A 21,955-nucleotide genomic window follows, 5' to 3' on the forward strand; every position below is an offset into this window, starting at 1 on the left:
CATTCCTTAGGTTTTAAATAAGAAAAGTAACAATGTGATTATTCAATGCTAAGTGCAAAAGTAGGTGCAACCCTATGTAATGATACTTCCTGGTGTCGTACAAGCGTGAAATTTGGTACAAGCATTCTTCAGGTCCTGAATAGGATGAGTAAAGGCGACGTAACATGATTATTTAATGCGAATTGCAAAAGTATTGGAACTCAACCATTCTTTAGGTCCTAAATAGGAAAAGTAAAGGGGTCCCAACTCAAATATTCAATGCTAATTGCAAAAGTAAGTGCACCTCTATGTAATGCAACTTCCTGATGTCGCATAAGAGTGATATTTGGCACAAGTCCTAAGTGAGGAGAGTGGGCGGGGTGGCACATTCTGCAGAGGGATATTGGTATATGCAGTCTGAGGAGAAGCTAACACTCTTCTATTTGTATAGATAATTTATTCCTCGGTTTCCCTAAACACGTAAATAACTGTATCAAATTAACTTGGGCGAAATTGGGTATATCAGCTAATATATCATAAGGCTCATAGAAGCAATGAGAACCAACGCTTTTACAAAATCTAGTCAATAGGATCCTGAGAAGTGTTAAAAATGATTTATGCGCTAGAGATGATTTCTATGAAAAGAGAACGTCAGATTTTTTCCCAGTGGTAAAGGTCTTGAATGGCTGTTTTTGTTTTATTTCTTACACTGTATGAATAAATATAATATTTGCTTTTGTTTTGATCAAATAGTCATATTCTTCTTGAATGCTTTCGTCATAATAGCCTAAATGTTCACGATGAACAAACACTTTTGACTGGCAGTGTAAATAATTTTGGTATTCCTGTAAATCGTACCTACTGGTAGAAAACAGGTGCTTACCCAAACATGTTATTTCACCTACCATTGCATTATGTACACAAAACCATTAGAAACGCTGCCAACTCGTGAATTTCCCTGTAAACCAATTTGAACTTTGTTCTTGACATATAGAAGCTGCCAACTAAAACCCCACACATAAGTCTTTATTGAAGGACTGTTTGGACAATGCTACCTAATAAATTCTCACCTTCACTGCATGGTCTCTAATGGTATCATGGAACAGAGGGTGGTGTGTCTTCTACTGCTGTCCTGTCTCATCGGGTCCTATGTCCAACAACCGTGAGTAGTTTTTAATTATCACTCATGAAGTTAGGATCTTATAAAAAAAAGCAGCCATATATTTACTGATATACTATTGGAAGAGGGCAGGCATATACAGGGAACTGGGTGAAAAAGTTCCACTCAGACCACCATACCCATACCCAAGTAGTGCTGCAAACTGCTGCAAAACCAATTTCCACACATGATCTAGCCCCTTGGCATAATCTTTCCGAACACGACTAATTTCCTGCACTGCGTGAAAATTAGTTTACAGTCCCTTAGGCCTCTCCCACACACACACTACTTAGTACCGTTATTAGTGTGGTGTCCCGAGCACTGTTCTAACTGCGGTACAATGCTCCAATTGATTTTAATGTGGTTACTCAGACATGCGCTCAAATGCAGTGTTTCTATCACTGCAATTTTCAAGAGCTGTTTTATTTTTGCATTTTGTTCAACGCACCTTCTCACACATTACAATGATGGGGTGCATTAAAAAGTGCTGTATCATGCGTTCAAAACCGCCACTCGAAATTGTGGTAAAAATGCCACGATTTCAAGCTGTGTTTTCTGAACGCATTTGTGAGAGTGGCCTTAGCGTGTGTTCATGTTTTTGTTGTACTTTTGAACCGCAATAAAGAAAAACACATTTAAAAAACCTGCATGAGGTATTCAAAAACCACAAATGTTTTTAAGAAACTGCATACACTGTTAAAAACCACATGTGTTTCTGATGTTTTTTTAATTGTGTGTAAATGTGCAATTATATACAGTATATACAGTATATAACTTATACCAGCCATAGATAGATATGAGAGAGAAATACAGGTAAATAGACAGACAGATATATAGATAGACTAGCTGATATACTTGGCTTCGCACGAGTTAATTTGGTACAGATGTTTCTCCGTTCGCACAGAAAAATTTTATGAAGTTGGAGTTACTTCAGAGGAATAAAATGTGTGTACACATAGAGGAGCATTAGATTCTCCTCAGACTGTACTAATGTCCCTCTGCAGAATGTGCCACCCCTCCCACTCTCCTCACCTTTTACCTTTAAAGGTAACGCCCCTTTTTATTGAAACAGAACCCCAGACTGCAGGTTGCAGCCCCTTCTTAGCCTTAAAGGCATGCTCCATCCCTGCAGTCCATAGCCACTTCCTTATGTACTTTATAGCCTTTCAGTATATGCACACAGAGGTCAGTTATATTCTCTTCAGTATATACACATAGAGGTGAGGTAGATTTTCCTCAGTATATACACAGAGGTCAGTTATATTCACCTCAGTATATAGCCATAGAAGTAGATTCTTCTCAGTATACACACACAGAGGTGAGGTAGATTCTCCTCAGTATATACAAACAGAGGTGAGGCAGATTCTCCTCAGTATATACACTCAGAGGTGAGGTAGATTCTCCTCAGTATATGCACACAGAGGTCAGTTTCATTCTCCTCAGTAAAAACACAGAGGGGGGGGTAGATTCTCCTCAGTGTATACACAGAGGTCAGTTATATTCACCTTTGTATATAGCCATAGAAGTAGGTTCTCCTCAGTATATACACAGAGGTCAATTAAGTTCACCTCAGTATATACCCATAGAGGTAGAGTCTCCTCAGTATACAAATCATTTCCTTAGCATTTACGGTTTGTGATACAAAAACAAAGTCATGGACCTTTAACAAATAATGCAGGAGAAATCATTGAAGATGATGGAGGGAAGGCAAATCTATTAAATAGTTTCTTTTCAAGTGTATTCACAAACGAAAAGGAAATGCCACACAAGATGCAGGGGAATAAAATGAACCCCTCACAAAATATGTCATACCTAACGCAAGAGAAAGTGCGGAACCTATTAAAAAAGATTAAAATCGATAAATCACCAGGCCCAGATGGAATACATCCAAGGATACTAAAGGAACTAAGTGATGAGATAGCTAGGCCGCTATATCTAATATTTCTAGACACTATCAAGACTGGTGCTGTACCATTGGATTGGCGCATTGCCAACGTGGTTCCAATTTACAAAAAGGGGACCAAAAGTGAGCCTGGTAACTACAGGCCAGTAAGTCTCACTTCAGTAACGGGAAAAATTTTCGAGGGGATTCTGAGAGACGCCATTGATAAGTACCTCAAGGAGAACAAGGGAATAACTCCTCACCAGCATGGATTCATGAAGGGTCACTCATGTCAGACAAATCTGATCAGTTTCTACGATGAAGTAAGCTCTAGGCTGGACCTGGGAGAATCTATTGATCTCGTATATCTGGACTTCTCTAAAGCATTTGACACCGTGCCACATAATAGGCTAATATACAAAATGAGACAGCTCGGATTGGGTAAAAATGTGTGTAATTGGGTAAAGAATTGGCTCAATGATAGAAAGCAGAGGGTGGTAATAAATGGTTCATACTCTGATTGGGCCACAGTCGCTAGTGGGATGCCACAGGGTTCAGTATTAGGCCCCATTCTGTTCAATATATTTATCAACGACCTGAGAGAGGGGCTGCACAGCAAAATATCAATATTTGCAGATGACACAAAATTATACAATATAATTAATGCAACGGAGGACAATGTACGGCTACAAACGGACCTGGATAAGCTTGGGGCTTGGACAGAAAAATGGCAAATGAAGTTCAATGTTGAAAAATGTAAGGTTATGCACACGGGCAGCAAAAACGGATGTCACCAATATACACTTAATGGGGTACTGCTAGGGAAAAGTGATATGGAAAAAGACCTGGGGGTATTAGTGGATTGTAGACTAAACTGGAGTAACCAATGCCAGTCAGCTGCTGCAAAGGCAAATAAAGTCTTGGGGTGCATTAAAAGAGGCATAGGGGTGAAGGGCGAGAACATTATCCTTCCATTATATAAGGCACTAGTCAGGCCCCATATGGAATACTGCGCACAGTTCTGGTCACCGTTGCTCAGGAAAGATGTTACAGTACTGGAGGGGGTTCAAAGAAGAGCAATTCAACTAATACATGGAATGACGGGACTGGAATACCCAGAGAGGCTATCCAAATTGGTATTATTTACTCTAGAAAAAAGACGGCTAAGGGGTGAACAAATAACTATGTATAAATACATTAGGGGACAATACAAGGATATCTCCCATGATCTGTTTATACCCAGGACTACGACGGTAACAAGAGGGCATCCGCTACGTTTAGAGGAAAGCAGGTTTCATCACCAACATAGAAAGGGGTTTTTTACTGTAAGAGCAGTTAGACTGTGGAACTCTCTGCCTGAGGAAGTGGTGATGGCAAAATTCATAGAGGAGTTTAAAAGTGGACTTGATGTCTTTCTGGAGAGGAAGGATATTACAGGTTATAAATCTTAGGTTAATTGTTAATCCGGGTATACAGGCAGGTAGGAACTATTAGGGGTTGATCCAGGGAACAGTCTGATTGCCATTAGGGAGTCGTGAAAATTTTTTTTCCCCAAAAGGGCTAATTGGCTTCTGCTCTTGAGGTTTTTTGCCTTCCTCTGGATCAACAACACAGGAGGATAGACAGGCTGGACTAGATGGACATTGTCTTAATTCGGCCTTACGAACTATGTTACTATGTTACTATGGCAGATTTTCAAAGATTCTTATGTTTAGAATTAAATATTGAAGTTGCAACCCCTTTACATTTCCTATTAGGACATAAAAGAATCGTTGTGTCAAATTTCTTGCTTGTACGACATCGGGAAGTTAGAGAATTAGATTAGGTACATTACAAAGGGGTGCACTTACTTTTGCCCTTTGCGTTGAATAATCAAGTTGCAATCCCTTTACTTTTCCTAGTTAGGGCCTATAGAATGCTTGTATCACATTTCAAGTTTGTACGACACAAAGAAGTTAGAGAAACAGACTACATACATTTCATAGGGGTGCACTTACTTTTGCACTTAGAATTGTATGATCAAGTTGCAACCACTTTACTTTTTCTATGTAGGACCTAAAGAATGGTTGTACCAAATTTCAGGTTTGTACCACACCAGGAAGTTAGAGAGATAGATTAGGTACATTACATAGGGAGCACTTACTTTTGCACTTAGCATTGAATAGTCAAGTTGTGACCCCTTTACTTTTCCTATTTAGTACCAAAAGAGTGCTTTTGCCAAATTTTACGCTTGTACGACATTGGGAAGTTGCATAACATAGGCGGTCTCTCAATTTTGCACTTAGCATGGAAAAAGCAAATTGTAACCCCTTTACTTTTCCTATTTAGGACCTACAGAATGGTCGTGCTGAATTTCAAGTTTGTACGTCACCGGGAAGTTAGAGAAATAGATTATTAATAGAGATGAGCGAACGTACTCGTCCGAGCTTGATGCTCGGGCGAATATTAGCGTGTTTGGGATGCTCGTTACTCGTAACGAGTACCACGCGATGTTCGGGTTACTTTCAGTTTCCTCTCTGAGACGTTAGCGCGCTTTTCTGGCCAATTGAAAGACAGGGAAGGCATTACAACTTCCCCCTGTGATGTTCCAGCCCTATACCACTCCCCTGCTGTGAGTGGCTGGGGAGATCAGATGTCACCCGAGTATAAAAGTTGGCCCCTCCCGCGGCTCGCCTCAGATGCCTTGTGAGATAGCTGAGGGACAGTGCTGCTGGTGCCGGAGCTGCTGTAGGGAGAGCGTTAGGAGTTAGTGTAGGCTTCAAGGCTTTTTTTGTATATCGGCCGTGCAGAGCATTGCGCCCTGCAGTAATTATACAGGGACAGAAGTGGTGGTTAGGCAGGGAGAGTGTTAGGAGTTAGTGTAGGCTTCAAGAACCCCAACGGTCCTTCTTAGGGCCACATCTAACCGTGTGCAGTACTGTGGAGGCTGCCTTTTGCAGTGGTGCACATTTTTTTTTTCCAAATCGGCCGTGCAGAGTATTGCGCCCTGCAGTAATACTACAGGGACAGAATTGTGTAGGCAGGGCCAGAAGACATATTTTATTGATTGAATATACGCAGTGGGCCTTTCCTTGAAAAAAAAGGGAAAAATTTCTATTTGGCCTGCAGGCTTGCGCCAATTTATTTCCTGCCTGGGAAATCGCCGCTCTGCTGTAGTTAATAACTCTGCAACCCTGCAGTTCTGTGACACATTTGCAGGGCCACCACAACACATTTATTATTGATTGAATATACGCAGTGGGCCTTTCCTTGAAAAAAAAGGGAAACATTTCTATTTGGCCTGCAGGCTTGCGCCAATTTATTTCCTGCCTGGGAAATCGCCGCTCTGCTGTAGTTAATAACTCTGCAACACTGCAGTTCTGTGACACATTTGCAGGGCCACCACAACACATTTATTATTGATTGAATATACGCAGTGGGCCTTTCCTTGAAAAAAAAGGGAAAAAATTCTATTTGGCCTGCCTCTGACAGTCCTCAGCGTTCTGGGTACGTGTGTGCTGGGTGGAGAACATAAACAAAAATCATACGCAGCCAGCTAAGTTTAACAGCAGGCTTGCGCCAATTTATTTCCTGGCTGGGAAATCAAATCACTGGTAATACAGCATGCTGAGGGGTAGGGGTAGGCCTAGAGGACGTGGACGCGGCCGAGGACGCGGAGGGCCAAGTGAGGGTGTGGGCACAGGCCGAACTCCTGATCCAGGTGTATCGCAGGCGACTGCTGCGCGATTAGGAGAGAGGCACGTTTCTGGCGTCCCCATATTCATCGCCCAATTAATGGGTCCACGCGGGAGACCTTTATTAGAAAATGAGCAGTGTGAGCAGGTCCTGTCGTGGATGGCAGAAAGTGCTTCGAGCAACCTATCGTCCACCCACAGTTCTGCGCCGTCCACTGCTGCAAATCCGAATCCTCTGTCTGCTGCTCCTCCTTCCTCCCAGCCTCCTCACTCCACTACAATGACACCTGCTCAGGAGCGGGAAGACTCCCAGGAACTGTTCTCGGGCCCCTGCTCAGATTGGGCAGCAGTGGTTCCTCTCCCACCAGAGGAGTTTATCGTCACTGATGCCCAACCATTGGAAAGTTCCCGGGGTCCGGGGGATGAGGCTGGGGACTTCCGCCAACTGTCTCAAGACCTTTCAGTGGGTGAGGAGGACGATGACGATGAGACACAGTTGTCTATCACTGAGGTAGTAGTAAGGGCAGTAAGTCCGAGGGAGGAGCGCACAGAGGATTCGGAGGAAGAGCAGCAGGACGATGAGGTGACTGACCCCACCTGGTTTGCAACGCCTACACAGGACAGGTCTTCAGAGGGGGAGGCAAGGGCAGCAGCAGGGCAGGTTGCAAAAGGCAGTGTGGTGGCCAGGGGTAGAGGCAGGGCCAGACCGAATAATCCACCAACTGTTTCCCAAAGCGCACCCTCGCGCCATGCCACCCTGCAGAGGCCAAGGTGCTCTAAGGTCTGGCAGTTTTTCACAGAGACGCCTGACGACCGACGAACAGTGGTGTGCAACCTTTGTCGCGCCAAGATCAGCCGGGGAGCCACCACCAACAGCCTCACCACCACCAGCATGCGCAGACATATGATGGCCAAGCACCCCACAAGGTGGGACGAAGGCCGTTCACCGCCTCCAGTTTGCACCGCTGCCTCTCCCCCTGTGCCCCAACCTGCCACTGAGATCCAACCCCGCTCTGAGGACACAGGCACTACCGTCTCCTGGCCTGCACCCACACCCTCACCTCCGCTGTCTTCGGCCCAATCCACCAATGTCTCGCACCGCACCGTCCAGCCGTCGCTAGCGCAAGTGTTTGAGCGCAAGCGCAAGTACGCCGCCACGCACCCGCACGCTCAAGCGTTAACCGTCCACATAGCCAAATTTATCAGCCTTGAGATGCTGCCGTATAGGGTTGTGGAAACGGAGTCCTTCAAAAGTATGATGGCCCCGCGCTACTCAGTTCCCAGTCGCCACTACTTTTCCCGATATGCCGTCCCAGCCCTGCACGACCACGTCTCCCGCAACATTGTACGCGCCCTCACCAACGCGGTTACTGCCAAGGTCCACTTAACAACGGACACGTGGACAAGCACAGGCGGGCAGGGCCACTACATCTCCCTGACGGCACATTGGGTGAATTTAGTGGAGGCTGGGACAGAGTCAGAGCCTGGGACCGCTCACGTCCTACCCACCCCCAGAATTGCGGGCCCCAGCTCGGTGGTGGTATCTGCGGCGGTGTATGCTTCCTCCACTAAAGCACCCTCCTCCTCCTCCTCCTCCAACGCAACCTCTGTCTCGCAATCAAGATGTGTCAGCAGCAGCAGCACGTCGCCAGCAGTCGGTGTCGCGCGGCGTGGCAGCACAGCGGTGGGCAAGCGTCAGCAGGCCGTGCTGAAACTACTCAGCTTAGGAGATAAGAGGCACACGGCCCACGAACTGCTGCAGGGTCTGACAGAGCAGACCGACCGCTGAGCCTCCAACCGGCCATGGTCGTGTGTGACAACGGCCGTAACCTGGTGGCGGCTCTGCAGCTCGGCAGCCTCACGCATGTGCCATGCCTGGCCCACGTCTTTAATTTGGTGGTTCAGCGCTTTCTGAAAAGCTACCCACGCTTGTCAGACCTGCTCGTAAAGGTGCGCCGGCTCTGCACACATTTCCGCAAGTCCCACACGGACGCTGCCACCCTGCGGACCCTGCAACATCGGTTTAATCTGCCAGTGCACCGACTGCTGTGCGACGTGCCCACACGGTGGAACTCTACGCTCCACATGTTGGCCAGGCTCTATGAGCAGCGTAGAGCTATAGTGGAATACCAACTCCAACATGGGCGGCGCAGTGGGAGTCAGCCTCCTCAATTATTTTCAGAAGAGTGGGCCTGGTTGGCAGACATCTGCCAGGTCCTTCGAAATTTTGAGCAGTCTACCCAGGTGGTGAGCGGCGATGCTACAATCATTAGCGTCACCATTCCTCTGCTATGCATCTTGAGAAGTTCCCTGCAAAGCATAAAAGCAGACGCTTTGCGCTCGGAAACAGAGCCGGGGGAAGACAGTATGTCGCTGGATAGTCAGAGCACCCTCCTGTCTATATCTCAGCGCGTTCAGGAGTAGGAGGAGGAGCATGAGGAGGATGAGGAGGAGGGGGAAGAGACAGCTTGGCCCACTGCTGACGGTACCCATGCTGCTTGCCTGTCATCCTTTCAGCGTGTATGGCCTGAGGAGGAGGAGGAGGAGGATCCTGAAAGTGATCTTCCCAGTGAAGACAGCCATGTGTTGCGTACAGGTACCCTGGCACACATGGCTGACTTCATGTTAGGATGCCTTTCTCGTGACCCTCGCGTTACACGCATTCTGGCCACTACGGATTACTGGGTGTACACACTGCTCGACCCACGGTATAAGGAGAACCTTTCCACTCTCATTCCCGAAGAGGAAAGGGGTTCGAGAGTGTTGCTATACCACAGGACCCTGGCAGACAAGCTGATGGTAAAATTCCCATCCGACAGCGCTAGTGGCAGAAGGCGCAGTTCCGAGGGCCAGGTAGCAGGGGAGGTGCGGAGATCGAGCAGCATGTACAGCACAGGCAGTGCAACAGTCTTTAAGGCCCTGGACAGCTTTATGGCTCCCCAGCAAGACTGTGTCACCGCTCCCCAGTCAAGGCTGAGTCGGCGGGAGCACTGTAAAAGGATGGTGAGGGAGTACGTAGCCGATCGCACGACCGTCCTCCGTGACGCCTCTGCCACCTACAACTACTGGGTGTCGAAGCTGGACATGTGGCCTGAACTCGCGCTGTATGCCCTGGAGGTGCTTGCTTGTCCTGCGGCTAGAGTCTTGTCAGAGAGGGTGTTTAGTGCGGCTGGGGGAATCATCACAGATAAGCATACCCGCCTGTCAACCGACAGTGCCGACAGGCTAACACTCATCAAGATGAACAAAGCCTGGATTTCCCCAGACTTCTCTTCTCCACCAGCGGACAGCAGCGATACCTAAGCAATACGTAGGCTGCACCCGCGGATGGAAGCATCGTTCTCTCTCACCATCCAAAACGGGGACATTTCTGCTTCATCAATCTGTGTATAATATTCCTCCTCCTCCTCCTGCTCCTCCTCCTGAAACCTCACGTAATCACGCCGAACGGGCAATTTTTCTTAGGGCCACAAGGCTCACTCATATAATTTTTCTAAACAATTTTTATACGTTTCAATGCTCTTAAAAGCGTTGAAACTTTAACTTGAACCAATTTTTCGTTCAACTGGGCTGCCTCCAGGCTTAGTTACCACTTAAGCCACATTAACCAAAGCGATTAATGGGTTTCACCTGCCATCTTGGTTGGGCATGGCCAATTTTTTCTGAGGTACATTACTACTGTTGGTACACCAATTTTTTGGGGCCCTCACCTACAGTGTAATCATAGTAATTTCTATGTTCTTCGCCTGCACTCATGGTACAGAAAGGTGTGTGGGGTTGGCCTACACTTTAGCTACATAAATGTAACTGGGGCCTTGTCTATACTGCAGCTACTGAAATGTGAAAGAGACTGTTATCTCCCTAAACTGCTGCAATGGGAATGTTACTGGGGCCTGTCTTGAGTGCTACTATTACTGAAATGGAACTAAGACTGCGCTCCCCCTATACTGCTGCTAGTGATATGTTAGTGGGGCCTGTCCCTAATGCTACCGCTGAAATGTTAATAATTCTGGGCTCTGCCTATACCGCTGCTAATGGTATGTCACTGGGGTGTGGAAACAGAGGCTTCACAAAGACATGATGGCGGCGAGGCCATTTCCCACCAACGCTGTTACTGTTAAGGTGCATATAACCACGGACACGTGTAGAGGACACATAGTGCCTCCAAAACATCCCCCTCCTCCTCCAACAATGAAAACATTCTTGGCAAATACCTTTGCATTGGTCCGTCTGGTGGCAGTCCAAGAATTTCACCTTTAACGACACAACAAGAGAGCACCACCACCATCCCCCCGCCACGGCCCACTTAATCCTGGCCACATTCCGAAAACCAACTACATAAAACCGCGCTACCAGGTCCGCAGTCACCACCACATTACCACCAACGAGGTTACTGTTAAGGTACATATTACCAGTCTGACTGGGGCATGCAGTGTGGGCCGAAGCCCACCTGTATTAAGCACGACATTACCTCAGCTGTAATGGGCAATGCAATGGGATATTTTTATGTACCGCCGGTGGCTTCCTGGCACCCACCCATGCTGTGGGTCCACAGAGAGTTGTTACTACATCTGTCCACTTGTAAAGAACCCCAGTCAGACTGGGGCATGCAGTGTGGGCCGAAGCCCACCTGTATTAAGCACGACATTACTACCTCAGCTGTGTTGGGCAATGCAATGGGATATTTTTATGTACCGCCGGTGGGTTCCAGGGAGCCACCCATGCTGTGGGTCCACAGGGAATTATAAATGTATCTGTTTCCACTTCTAAAGAACCCCAGTCAGACTGGGGCATGCAGTGTGGGCCGAAGCCCACCTGCATTAAGCACGACATTACTACCTCAGCTGTGTTGGGCAATGCAATGGGATATATTTATGTACCGCCGGTGGCTTCCTGGCACCCACCCATGCTGTGGGTCCACAGGGAATTATAAATGCATCTGTTTCCACTTCTAAAGAACCCCAGTCTGACTGGGGCATGCAGTGTGGGCCGAAGCCCACCTGCATTAAACATGACATTACTACCTCAGCTGTGATGGGCACTGCAATGGGATATTTTTATGTACCGCCGGTGGGTTCCAGGGAGCCACCCATGCTGTGGGTCCACAGGGAATTATAAATGCATCTGTTTCCACTTCTAAAGAACCCCAGTCAGACTGGGGCATGCAGTGTGGGCCGAAGCCCACCTGCATTAAGCACGACATTACTACCTCAGCTGTGTTGGGCAATGCAATGGGATATATTTATGTACCCCCGGTGGCTTCCTGGCACCCACCCATGCTGTGGGTCCACAGGGAATTATAAATGCATCTGTTTCCACTTCTAAAGAACCCCAGTCTGACTGGGGCATGCAGTGTGGGCCGAAGCCCACCTGCATTAAACATGACATTACTACCTCAGCTGTGATTGGCACTGCAATGGGATATTTTTATGTACCGCCGGTGGGTTCCAGGGAGCCACCCATGCTGTGGGTCCACAGGGAATTATAAATGCATCTGTTTCCACTTCTAAAGAACCCCAGTCAGACTGGGGCATGCAGTGTGGGCCGAAGCCCACCTGCATTAAGCACGACATTACTACCTCAGCTGTGTTGGGCAATGCAATGGGATATATTTATGTACCGCCGGTGGCTTCCTGGCACCCACTCATGCTGTGGGTCCACAGGGAATTATAAATGCATCTGTTTCCACTTCTAAAGAACCCCAGTCTGACTGGGGCATGCAGTGTGGGCCGAAGCCCACCTGCATTAAACATGACATTACTACCTCAGCTGTGATGGGCACTGCAATGGGATATTTTTATGTACCGCCGGTGGGTTCCAGGGAGCCACCCATGCTGTGGGTCCACAGGGAATTATAAATGCATCTGTTTCCACTTCTAAAGAACCCCAGTCAGACTGGGGCATGCAGTGTGGGCCGAAGCCCACCTGCATTAAGCACGACATTACTACCTCAGCTGTGTTGGGCAATGCAATGGGATATATTTATGTACCGCCGGTGGCTTCCTGGCACCCACCCATGCTGTGGGTCCACAGGGAGTTGTAAATGCATCTGGTTTCCACTTCTAAGGAACCCCAGTCTGACTGGGGCATGCAGTGTGGGCCGAAGCCCACCTGCATTAAACATGACATTACTACCTCAGCTGTGATGGGCACTGCAATGGGATATTTTTATGTACCGCCGGTGGGTTCAAGGGAGCCACCCATGCTGTCGGTCCACAGGGACTTCACAATAGGGAGTTGTACCTGCCTGTGTCTATGAATTAAAAAGCCCGGTCTGACTGGGGCATGCAGACACCTTGACAGAATGAATAGTGTGTGGCACATAGGTTCCCCATTGCTATGCCCACGTGTGCAGCTCCTGATGGAGGTGGCACAGGATTATATTTCTCATTGCTTCTGTACAGCATTGTGGGCTATCGCCCCGCCCCTTTTAAAGAGGGTCGCTGCCTAGCCGTGCCAACCCTCTGCAGTGTGTGCCTGCGGTTCCTCCTCATGGCAGACGCACTTATAAATAGACATGAGGGTGGTGTGGCATGAGGGCAGCTGAAGGCTGCGCAGGGACACTTTGGTGTGCGCTGTGGACACTGGGTCGTGCGGGGGGGTTGGGCAGCATGTAACCCAGGAGAAGTGGCATCGGAGTGTCATGCAGGCAGTGATTGTGCTTTGTTGGAGGTAGTGTGGTGCTTAGCTAAGGTATGCATTGCTAATGAGGGCTTTTCAGAAGTAAAAGTTGTTGGGAGGGGGGGGGGGCCCACTCTTGCCGGTATTGTGGCTTAATAGTGGGACCTGTGAACTTGAGATGCAGCCCAACATGTAGCCCCTCGCCTGCCCTATCCGTTGCTGTGTCGTTCCCATCACTTTCTTGAATTGCCCAGATTTTCACACATGAAAACCTTAGCGAGCATCGGCGAAATACAAAAATGCTCGGGTCGCCCATTGACTTCAATGGGGTTCGTTACTCGAAACGAACCCCCGAGCATCGCGATAATTTCGTCCCGAGTAACGAGCACCCGAGCATTTTGGTGCTCGCTCATCTCTAATTATTAACATTACATGGAGGTGCACTAACTTTTGCAGTTAGCATTGAATAATCAAGTTGTGACCCCTTTACTTTTCCTATGTAGGGCCTAAAGAATGGGTATGTCACATCTCACGCTTACTTTTGCATTTAGAATTGTATAATCAAGTTGCGACCCCTTAACTTTTCCTATTTAGAACCTAACAATGGTCGTGTCAAATTTCACGTTTGTACGACACCGGGAAGTTACAGAATTAGATTAGGTACATTACATAGGGATGCACTTACTTTTGCACTTAGCATTGAATAACCGGGTGGTGACCTCTTTACTTTTCCTATTTAGGACCTGAAGAATGCTCCTGCCAAATTCCAAGCTATGTCTCAATCTATCACATATCTATCTCTCTCATATCTATATATGTGATAGATGTGAGAGAGGGAGAAAGATAAGAGATAGATACATATGAGTTAGATAGATTCACATAACGATAGATAGATAGATAGATAGATAGATAGATAGATAGATAGATAGATAGATAGATAGATAGATAGATAGATAGAACCAGAGGAGGACTTTAAAAAAAGAATCATAGAATGATAAAGTTGGAAGGGACCTCCAGGGTCATCGGGTCCAACCCCCTGCTCAGTGCATGATTCACTAAATCATCCCAGACAGATATCTGTTCAGCCTTTGTTTGAACACTTCCATTGAAGGAGAACTCACCACTTCCCGTGGTAACCTGTTTCACTCATTCATCACCCTCCTTGTCTAATATCTAATCTGTGTCTTCTCTCTTTCAGTTTCATTCCATTGCTTCTAGTCTTTCCTTGTGCAAATGAGAATAGGACTGATCCCTCTGCACTGTGACAGCCCTTCAGATATTTGTAGACAGCTATTAAGTCTCCTCTCAGCCTTCTTTTTTGCAAGCTAAACATTCCCAGATCCTTTAACCATTCCTCATAGTACATAATTTGCAGACCACTCACCATCTTGGTAACTTTTCTATGAACTTGCTCCCGTTTGTCTATGTCTTTTTTAAAGTGAGATGCCCAAAACTGGACACAGTATTCCAGATGAGGTCTGACTGAGGAAGGGTAGAGGGGGATAATTACCTCACATGATTTAGACTCTATGTTTCTCCTAAGACATCCCAAAATTGTGTTTGCCTATTTGGCTGCTGCATCACATTGTTGACTCATGTTCAGCCTTAATATTAGTATAACAAAGTATTTTTCACATGTGCTGCTTAGCCCAATTCCTCCTATTCTGTATTTGCTTTTTTCATTTTTCTTTCACAGATGTAGGACTTTGCATTTCTCCTATTTAAATACGATTCTGGTAGTCGCTGCCCACTTTTCAAGCTTTTCTAGATCTTTTTGAAAACTCTCTCTTTTCCCTTGGGTTAGCTATCCCTCCTAGCCTTGTGTCATCAGCAAATTTGATCAGTTTTTCATCAATTCCTTCCTCCAGATCATATATAAAAATGTTGAACAACACTGGGCCTAGGACAGAGCCTTGTGGTACCCCGCTTGATACATTCTTCCATTTGGATGTGAAGCCATTTATTACCACTCCCTGAGTACAATCACCCAGCCAGTTGTGAATCCACCTAACAGATGCCTTGTCAATCCATATTTGGTCATTTTTTCCAATAAGTATGGTATGAGATACTTTGTCAAATGCTTTACTAAAGTCAAGATATACTATATCCACCGCATTTTCCTGATCAACCCAGTCGGTGATTCTGTCATAGAAGGAAATTAGATTAGTCTGTCATAACTTAATTGTTACAAACCCATGCTGGCTCTGGTTAATTACTCCATTTTTATTCAAGAACTTGCATATATGCTGTTTAATAATTTGTTCAAAGATCTTTCCAGTTATGGAAGTCAGTTTCCTGGATCTACCTTCTTCCCTTTTCTGAAAATAGGGACATTTGCCTTTTTCCAATCTTCTGAAACTTCTCCTGTTCTCCAAGATCCTCGTGAGTGGTTCAGCAATTACCTCTGCTGCTTCCTTCAGCATCCTAGGATGTAATTCATTTGGACCTTGAGACTTGAATTCATTTAAGTTAGCTAAGTGTTCCCTCACTATCTCTCTGCTTATAGATAACCTGCATTATTTTATTCCCCCAATAGCACAAGGGAGATCAATTGATGTTCCATCGACTTTCTGAGAGATAGACATGAGATAGTTATTAAATAAATAGATAGATATGAGATAGAGGATAGATATTAGATGGACAGATATGAGAGAGAGAGACAGACAGAAAGATAGGCAGACAAGCAGATAGATACATACCTCGGGGCCCGGACCACTTCTCTGTGTGAGGAGAGTAGCTGTACACTGTGTCAGGAAGAGGGGAGCAGCAGGGAGAGGACATTATCATCCCTGTTCCACTTCATGCCGCACCTTGTGTCTGTGTCCCTCCTCCTCCTCCCTACACTCTGGCTCGTACTATCGGCCAGACCGCACTAATCATGCGGCCGGCAGTGTAACCTGAATGTGTATTTGTATATGGCAAAGAGCAGCCTCTGTGTCCCCTTAAGAGAAGGGGCCAGGTCACTAATGCGACCCCTGATTGTACATCTATGTATACACCATTTAGTTAAACATGTGAAGGACATTGACGAGACAGACAGCCACTCAGAAATCCTCTGTATACTGTAGGGGTGGCTGCAGAGTGCTTATTCCTACACACAAGAATAGATACAGGGTGTCAGGCCAATAATACATGTAGTGAACCAAGTAGAGGGTTTCACAGTAGCAGGGTAAACACCTAGATGTCAATAATATTTTTCACAGAAAGGGTTTAGTCTATCCCTCTTAAAACATAACTTTTATTGGTAAAAAATATATAAAAAGGATTTTTTGGATCCTAAAACAGACACAGATATACACAAAAAGATTCAATAGAGCGTGACCCCCGTAATGTCCCGGAAAATGTGAATCAAATCCGGTGTCTGGGAAGAGGGTTTTGCGAGAAAAAGCCCCCTTGACAGGTAAGTAGGCCCTATAACCCAGTATCCATACAGTCTTTTATTGGCTGGGAAACCTTCAAGGGTCACTTTAGAAAGGTCAAGTTCCTAGCTTGTATATACTTATTTATAGAGAGACAGCTAACAAGCTAATCAAGGGAAGAGGTTGTGCTGCAAAAAATAGTGCACAGTTTCCTCTTATATATGTCGCTGTCTAATTATCAGGATACACAAACATGTCATCAGCAGCATCCAGGGTTGTTTGAATAGATGTATAGAATTCCTTGAGTTTTAAAACTTCACCTTTAATCCATTTCGCATAAAAGTACAGCAACGTTTCGACTGTGCAATATACAGTCTTTATCAAGCCCATGCATTGGCTTGATAAAGACTGTATATTGCACAGTCGAAACGTTGCTGTACTTTTATGTGAAATGGATTAAAGGTGAAGTTTTAAAACTCAAGGAATTCTATACATCAATTCAAACAACCCTGGATGCTGCTGATGACATGTTTGTGTATCCTGATGTATTTTGGATGTAAGGTCTGCGTCCATTCTCAGCTTGGCATCCATCAGCCCATTAAGCTCTAGTGAGTATATTTCTCCTATACATCTGTTGTGCTGCGATTGCCTTACTATATTTGGAGCTGTCTAATTATCCACTTATCTTGGACATATATCACCAAATAAGGGACCATTAATTCCCAGATATCGATGCATGTGCCAAGAAAAAAAGAAATGGTGGAGATGCCGTGGTCACTGCCACTCAAGTCCCTATGTTCCTTGTTGTAAAATCAGCAATACCCGGCTTCACCCGAGTTAATTTGATACAGGTGTTTACCTGTTGCTCACACGAAAAATTTCATGAAGTCATGGTTACTTTAGAGGAACCAAGGAATAAAATATGTATACATATAGGGGAGCATAAGATTTTCCTCAGACTGCATGTACCAATGTTCCTCTGCAGAATGTGCTACCCCCCATTCTCTTCACTTTTTACCTTTAAAGGTAACACCCCTTTTTATTCAAATTTAAGCTCAGACTCGAGGTTACAGCCCCTTCTTACTCTTAAAGGCATGCTCCATCCCTGTAGTCCATGGCCGTTTCCTTATGCACTTTACAGCCTTTCAGTATATACACAGAGGTCAGTTAGATTCTCCTCAGTTTATACACATAGAGGTCAGTTAGATTTTCCTCAGTATATACACACAGAGGTGAGGTAGATTCTCCTCAGTATATGCACACAGAGGTCAGATAGATTCTCCTCAGTATAAACACATAGAAGTGAGGTAGATTCTGCTCAGCATACAAATCATTTCAACAGGCTTTATGGTTTCTGAGAAACTACGTCATGTATCCTGGATTTTCACAGGTTTTTTTTGCATAGAATTGAATATTGAAGTTGTTAAGAAAATTGTAGATCAATGTATCAGTTAATTGTTCTTTTATTGGATTGTAGACTCGAAAGATATAGCATGATGCTAGTATAAGTAGTGAAGGGGTTAAACGAAAGCTTTCTATAGCGTTAAAGGTACTGGGACAGACAGGAGGTAAGTCAGTCTCCCAGACGCCCCTTGCATTCCTTTTCACTGAACTCATAACGGTCTTATTGTATGTTATAGTAACACCTCAAAAGGTGTAACTTATGTTAAACATTTTAGTTTCAACCTATTATGTATTATTATTAATCTTGGAGGTGTATACTTTTTCTGTGATGTTATTTATAGTATAAAAACTAAATACACCTTAGAGTAAATTAGAAATCATCTGATACCGCACAGGCTGGTGTGATTTGAATTTCTCCTGGGTCCAGACTTCTGCACGAGATCTGGGATCATCTTCTCTTTGATAAACACATAAATTCTCCTTACATTGGTTTACTCTTGCCTTATAAGCTATTTATCAGAACACTCTCTTGACCCTCTACAGTCTGGCTTGCGCCCCCTACACTCGACAGAAACCGCCCTGACTATTGTGTCAAATGACCTCCTAATGACCAAATCAAGGGGTGACTACTCCCTACTGATCGTCCTCGATCTCTCCGCAACATCTGACACTGTCGACCACAAACTCCTCCTCAGTATGCTTCACTCCATTGGACTAAAGGACACTGCTCTCTGCTGGTTCTCCTCCTACATATCTTACTGCTCATTCAGTGTTACCTTTGCTGGCAATACCTCTTTTTCTGCGATGTCATTTATAGTATAAAAACAAAATACACCTTAGAATAAATTAGAAATCATCTGATACCGCACAGGCTGGTGTGATTTGTATTTCTCCTGGGTCCAGACTTCTGCACGAGATCTGGGATCATCTTATCTTTGATAAACACATAAATTACATTTTTGGTCCTTCAAGCCGGAATGACTCACTGCAGAGGGAAAGGACAGCCTGGCTGTGAAAAGGTGGGTCTGAAGTACTCTCCGATCATTAAAAGACCTCCGTCTTGCTTAGACGTCATTAGAAGCCAGTTGGGCATCCTGTCTGAAACAGTGACGTTTTTCCGAACTAGCCTGAGAATTTAGAAGCCTCCCAAATAATGTGTAGTAAGTACAACAATGGTTAAATTTTTCTTTTCTCTTCTTCTTCTTCTGTATACTTTAGTGTTAGTAAAATTTACAATGTGTATTGTAAATGAGAGGCAAGTATAGACGAATGGGTTGTCAAGGGATAATAGCAGTAGTCTATGTGCAATGTGTATTGTAAATGAGAAGGAAGTATAGTCAAATTGGTTACCAAGGGGCAATAGCAGTAGTCTATGTGAGACCATAGCCATTGTGAGAAGGCTACAGGAAAGAATTACTCTGTGCCACACGTTAAATAAGAGGCTAAATGATGTCTAATGACACATGGGTGTCACCAAGAGTACAACGTTGTGATAAGTTTTGTGTTGAGGGAACTTTACTCATTATTTTCTTGCTACTTCTTTTTTTCCTTGATATTGCGTTATAGAGTAACTAAGAATATAAAGAGGGCGACCGCTTACTAACATATTGTAATATTTATATTGTTGTCTTATACTGCATGAAGCGAATGTGTGAGTGATTGAGATAAGCGTATCCGATACGTGGGCACTGACCTCTAGGACACCTAAAGGACCAACCTCGCTGTGCAGGTTGTTTTCGGACAAGCCCCTTATTGTGTTCAATGTTCACAGGCTCTACTTGGTAAAGCAAAAAGGAGTCTTCGTGTATATAGCGAAGCACTGATTCTGGTAAGGAACCCCTGCGTTTTCACTATATATTTTAGTGGCCAGAGGCTTGTTTTATGTTGTTTGTCTTGTAAATCGGCACCAAGAACATAATTACTAACAATGGGAAATACAAACTGTAAGGCATTCTCCTGTGCATGTTTCTGTTGTTACCAATGACAGGAAGTCCTTGTAGGGGCTAAGAAGTACATGCACAAGTTAGATCCTGACTATGTCAAATATTGAGAAATAAGTGGGAAAAGAAATATGGATTTAAAAAATAAATTAAAAGTTTCTAGTTGTAAAGAATTATGTGATAAAATACGGACAAAAAGAGCTAAAGATCAGCAGAAATACGGATTATCCGCTGCTGAAGCCTGGTTAAAAGAAGCCCCAAACTGTCACGCCCATATAAAAATAGACCCCCGACAGTTTGATAAACAATTCAAAGGGTTAATAAGGGGTTACAATTGAATGAAAAATGGAGAGAGCAGATAGCAAAATCCTAGGACCAGATTGGAGTTCTGTAGAAGGAAATTAGAATGGGAGGGGAGGAGATGGTAGACCCCTTCCATAGGATAATCAGGGGGAGAGAGATGATCCTAATGCTGCATATAATCAGCCATTAAAGAATGCGTTTGTAAGCGGAGTAAAGAAGGAAATAGGAGGTTATATAATGAGATACATGGTTACCCTTAGGATGGGATCATTGCAGGATGTTTTGGAATATGCTAAAAATTCAGAAAAGTTTTACAAAGAAAAGGGTGAGAAAGTGAGAGTTTTTATGCAGGGAGAGGAATGTGATACGGGGGTTCAGGAAAGTCATTGGACAGCGAGAGGATGTGAAAGTAAAGGCAGAGGAAGAAGCAGAGGTGGGATGCAGCTCGGGGATTTACATGTGTGTTTGAGCATGGACTGAGTGTCTTGTTTCACCTATTATACGGCTTGAAAAAGACCATGTAAGGTTGAAACGTTGTCCTATTTTTAAGATAAAAGTGTCTGCTGTTTTTTTATGTCAATTTGAAGCATCGTGTATGTTGCCGCCTTCGCTTCATACGTTTGATTGATTTTGAATGGTTGAAGATCCACAACCTTTTTGGTGGCTTGGCATCTTTTTGCGCTTTTTTAGACGCATTTTTTTGCTTCTCCCCCGGTCTGGCTAGTCCAACTGGGTTGATTTGGGTGCTGCTGACCTGCTCATCAAGATTATATGGTAAGAGGGGTTAATGGCCAGACCCACAGGGAATCCCTCTCTGAACCAGTTATAACAGACCTAGAGACAAATAAGCCTGTGAATGTCAGATTATATTGTCTCGAATATGTCCAGTAAAATTGTTGAGATGAGATATTATGACAAAATTAGGTATACCTTCACCAGAGTACCTCAGGGCTGCTGTGAATCTCCAACTATTTTCTCCCAGGCTATGTCACCAAACTTAGCCCAGGTCCAGCCTCCTAGAGGTAGTCAGCTACCTCATGTTGGTAGCTACCCTGTTTCCCCGAAAATAAGACAGTGTCTTATATTAATTTGTGCTAAAAAAGATTTAACTTTTTTACATGTATAGCTGTATGGACACTATTTAAATTGAGTTTTTTTAATTAACTGTAAGCAGGGCTTAATTTTGGAGTAGGGCTTATATTTCAAGCATCCTCAAAAATCCTGAAATATAATTTTGCATCCGCAGAAATCCTGGAAAATCATGCTATGTCTTATTTTCAGGGAAACAGGGGTAGCAGCAGACAGTGGAGAGAATTGTGGGGGACACAATCGCACCCTTGAGGTTTCTTTATGAGCAAGGCCATAAAGTAAACAGGTAGGAACTCCAATACGGTCAGCAAACGGTTAAATATTTGGGGTATAACCTGTCAGATGAAGGTAGGCAAGCAATTCTGGAGGTCCAAAAACTACAAGCAAATTATGTCCTTTTTGGGAATGACAAACTTCTGCAAAGCTTGAATCCCAAATTATGCATCTGACAGCGCTTCTTACCAGACTCATCTATGATGAACCTCTGGCTGCAGCTGACAGGATCCAGTGGGATGCACCCTCTGAGAAAGTCTTTGTCAGGTTAA

The 21,955-nt window shown here is 44.8% G+C and overlaps 1 protein-coding gene across 1 annotated transcript in view; it reads left to right on the forward strand.

Moving 5' to 3' along the window:
• The first annotated feature begins 1,024 nt into the window (after positions 1-1,024).
• Positions 1,025-21,955, forward strand: part of LOC136612970 (venom factor-like) — a 194,473-nt gene continuing 173,542 nt past the window's right edge. Inside the window, exon 1 of the mRNA XM_066593745.1 lies at positions 1,025-1,141. Coding sequence (XP_066449842.1) covers positions 1,059-1,141 — 83 coding nt within the window. The 5' untranslated portion in view covers positions 1,025-1,058. The remainder of the gene's footprint in view (positions 1,142-21,955) is intronic.

This window comes from Eleutherodactylus coqui, chromosome 2 (genome assembly GCF_035609145.1).
Source record: "Eleutherodactylus coqui strain aEleCoq1 chromosome 2, aEleCoq1.hap1, whole genome shotgun sequence".
Taxonomy (NCBI): domain Eukaryota; kingdom Metazoa; phylum Chordata; class Amphibia; order Anura; family Eleutherodactylidae; genus Eleutherodactylus; species Eleutherodactylus coqui.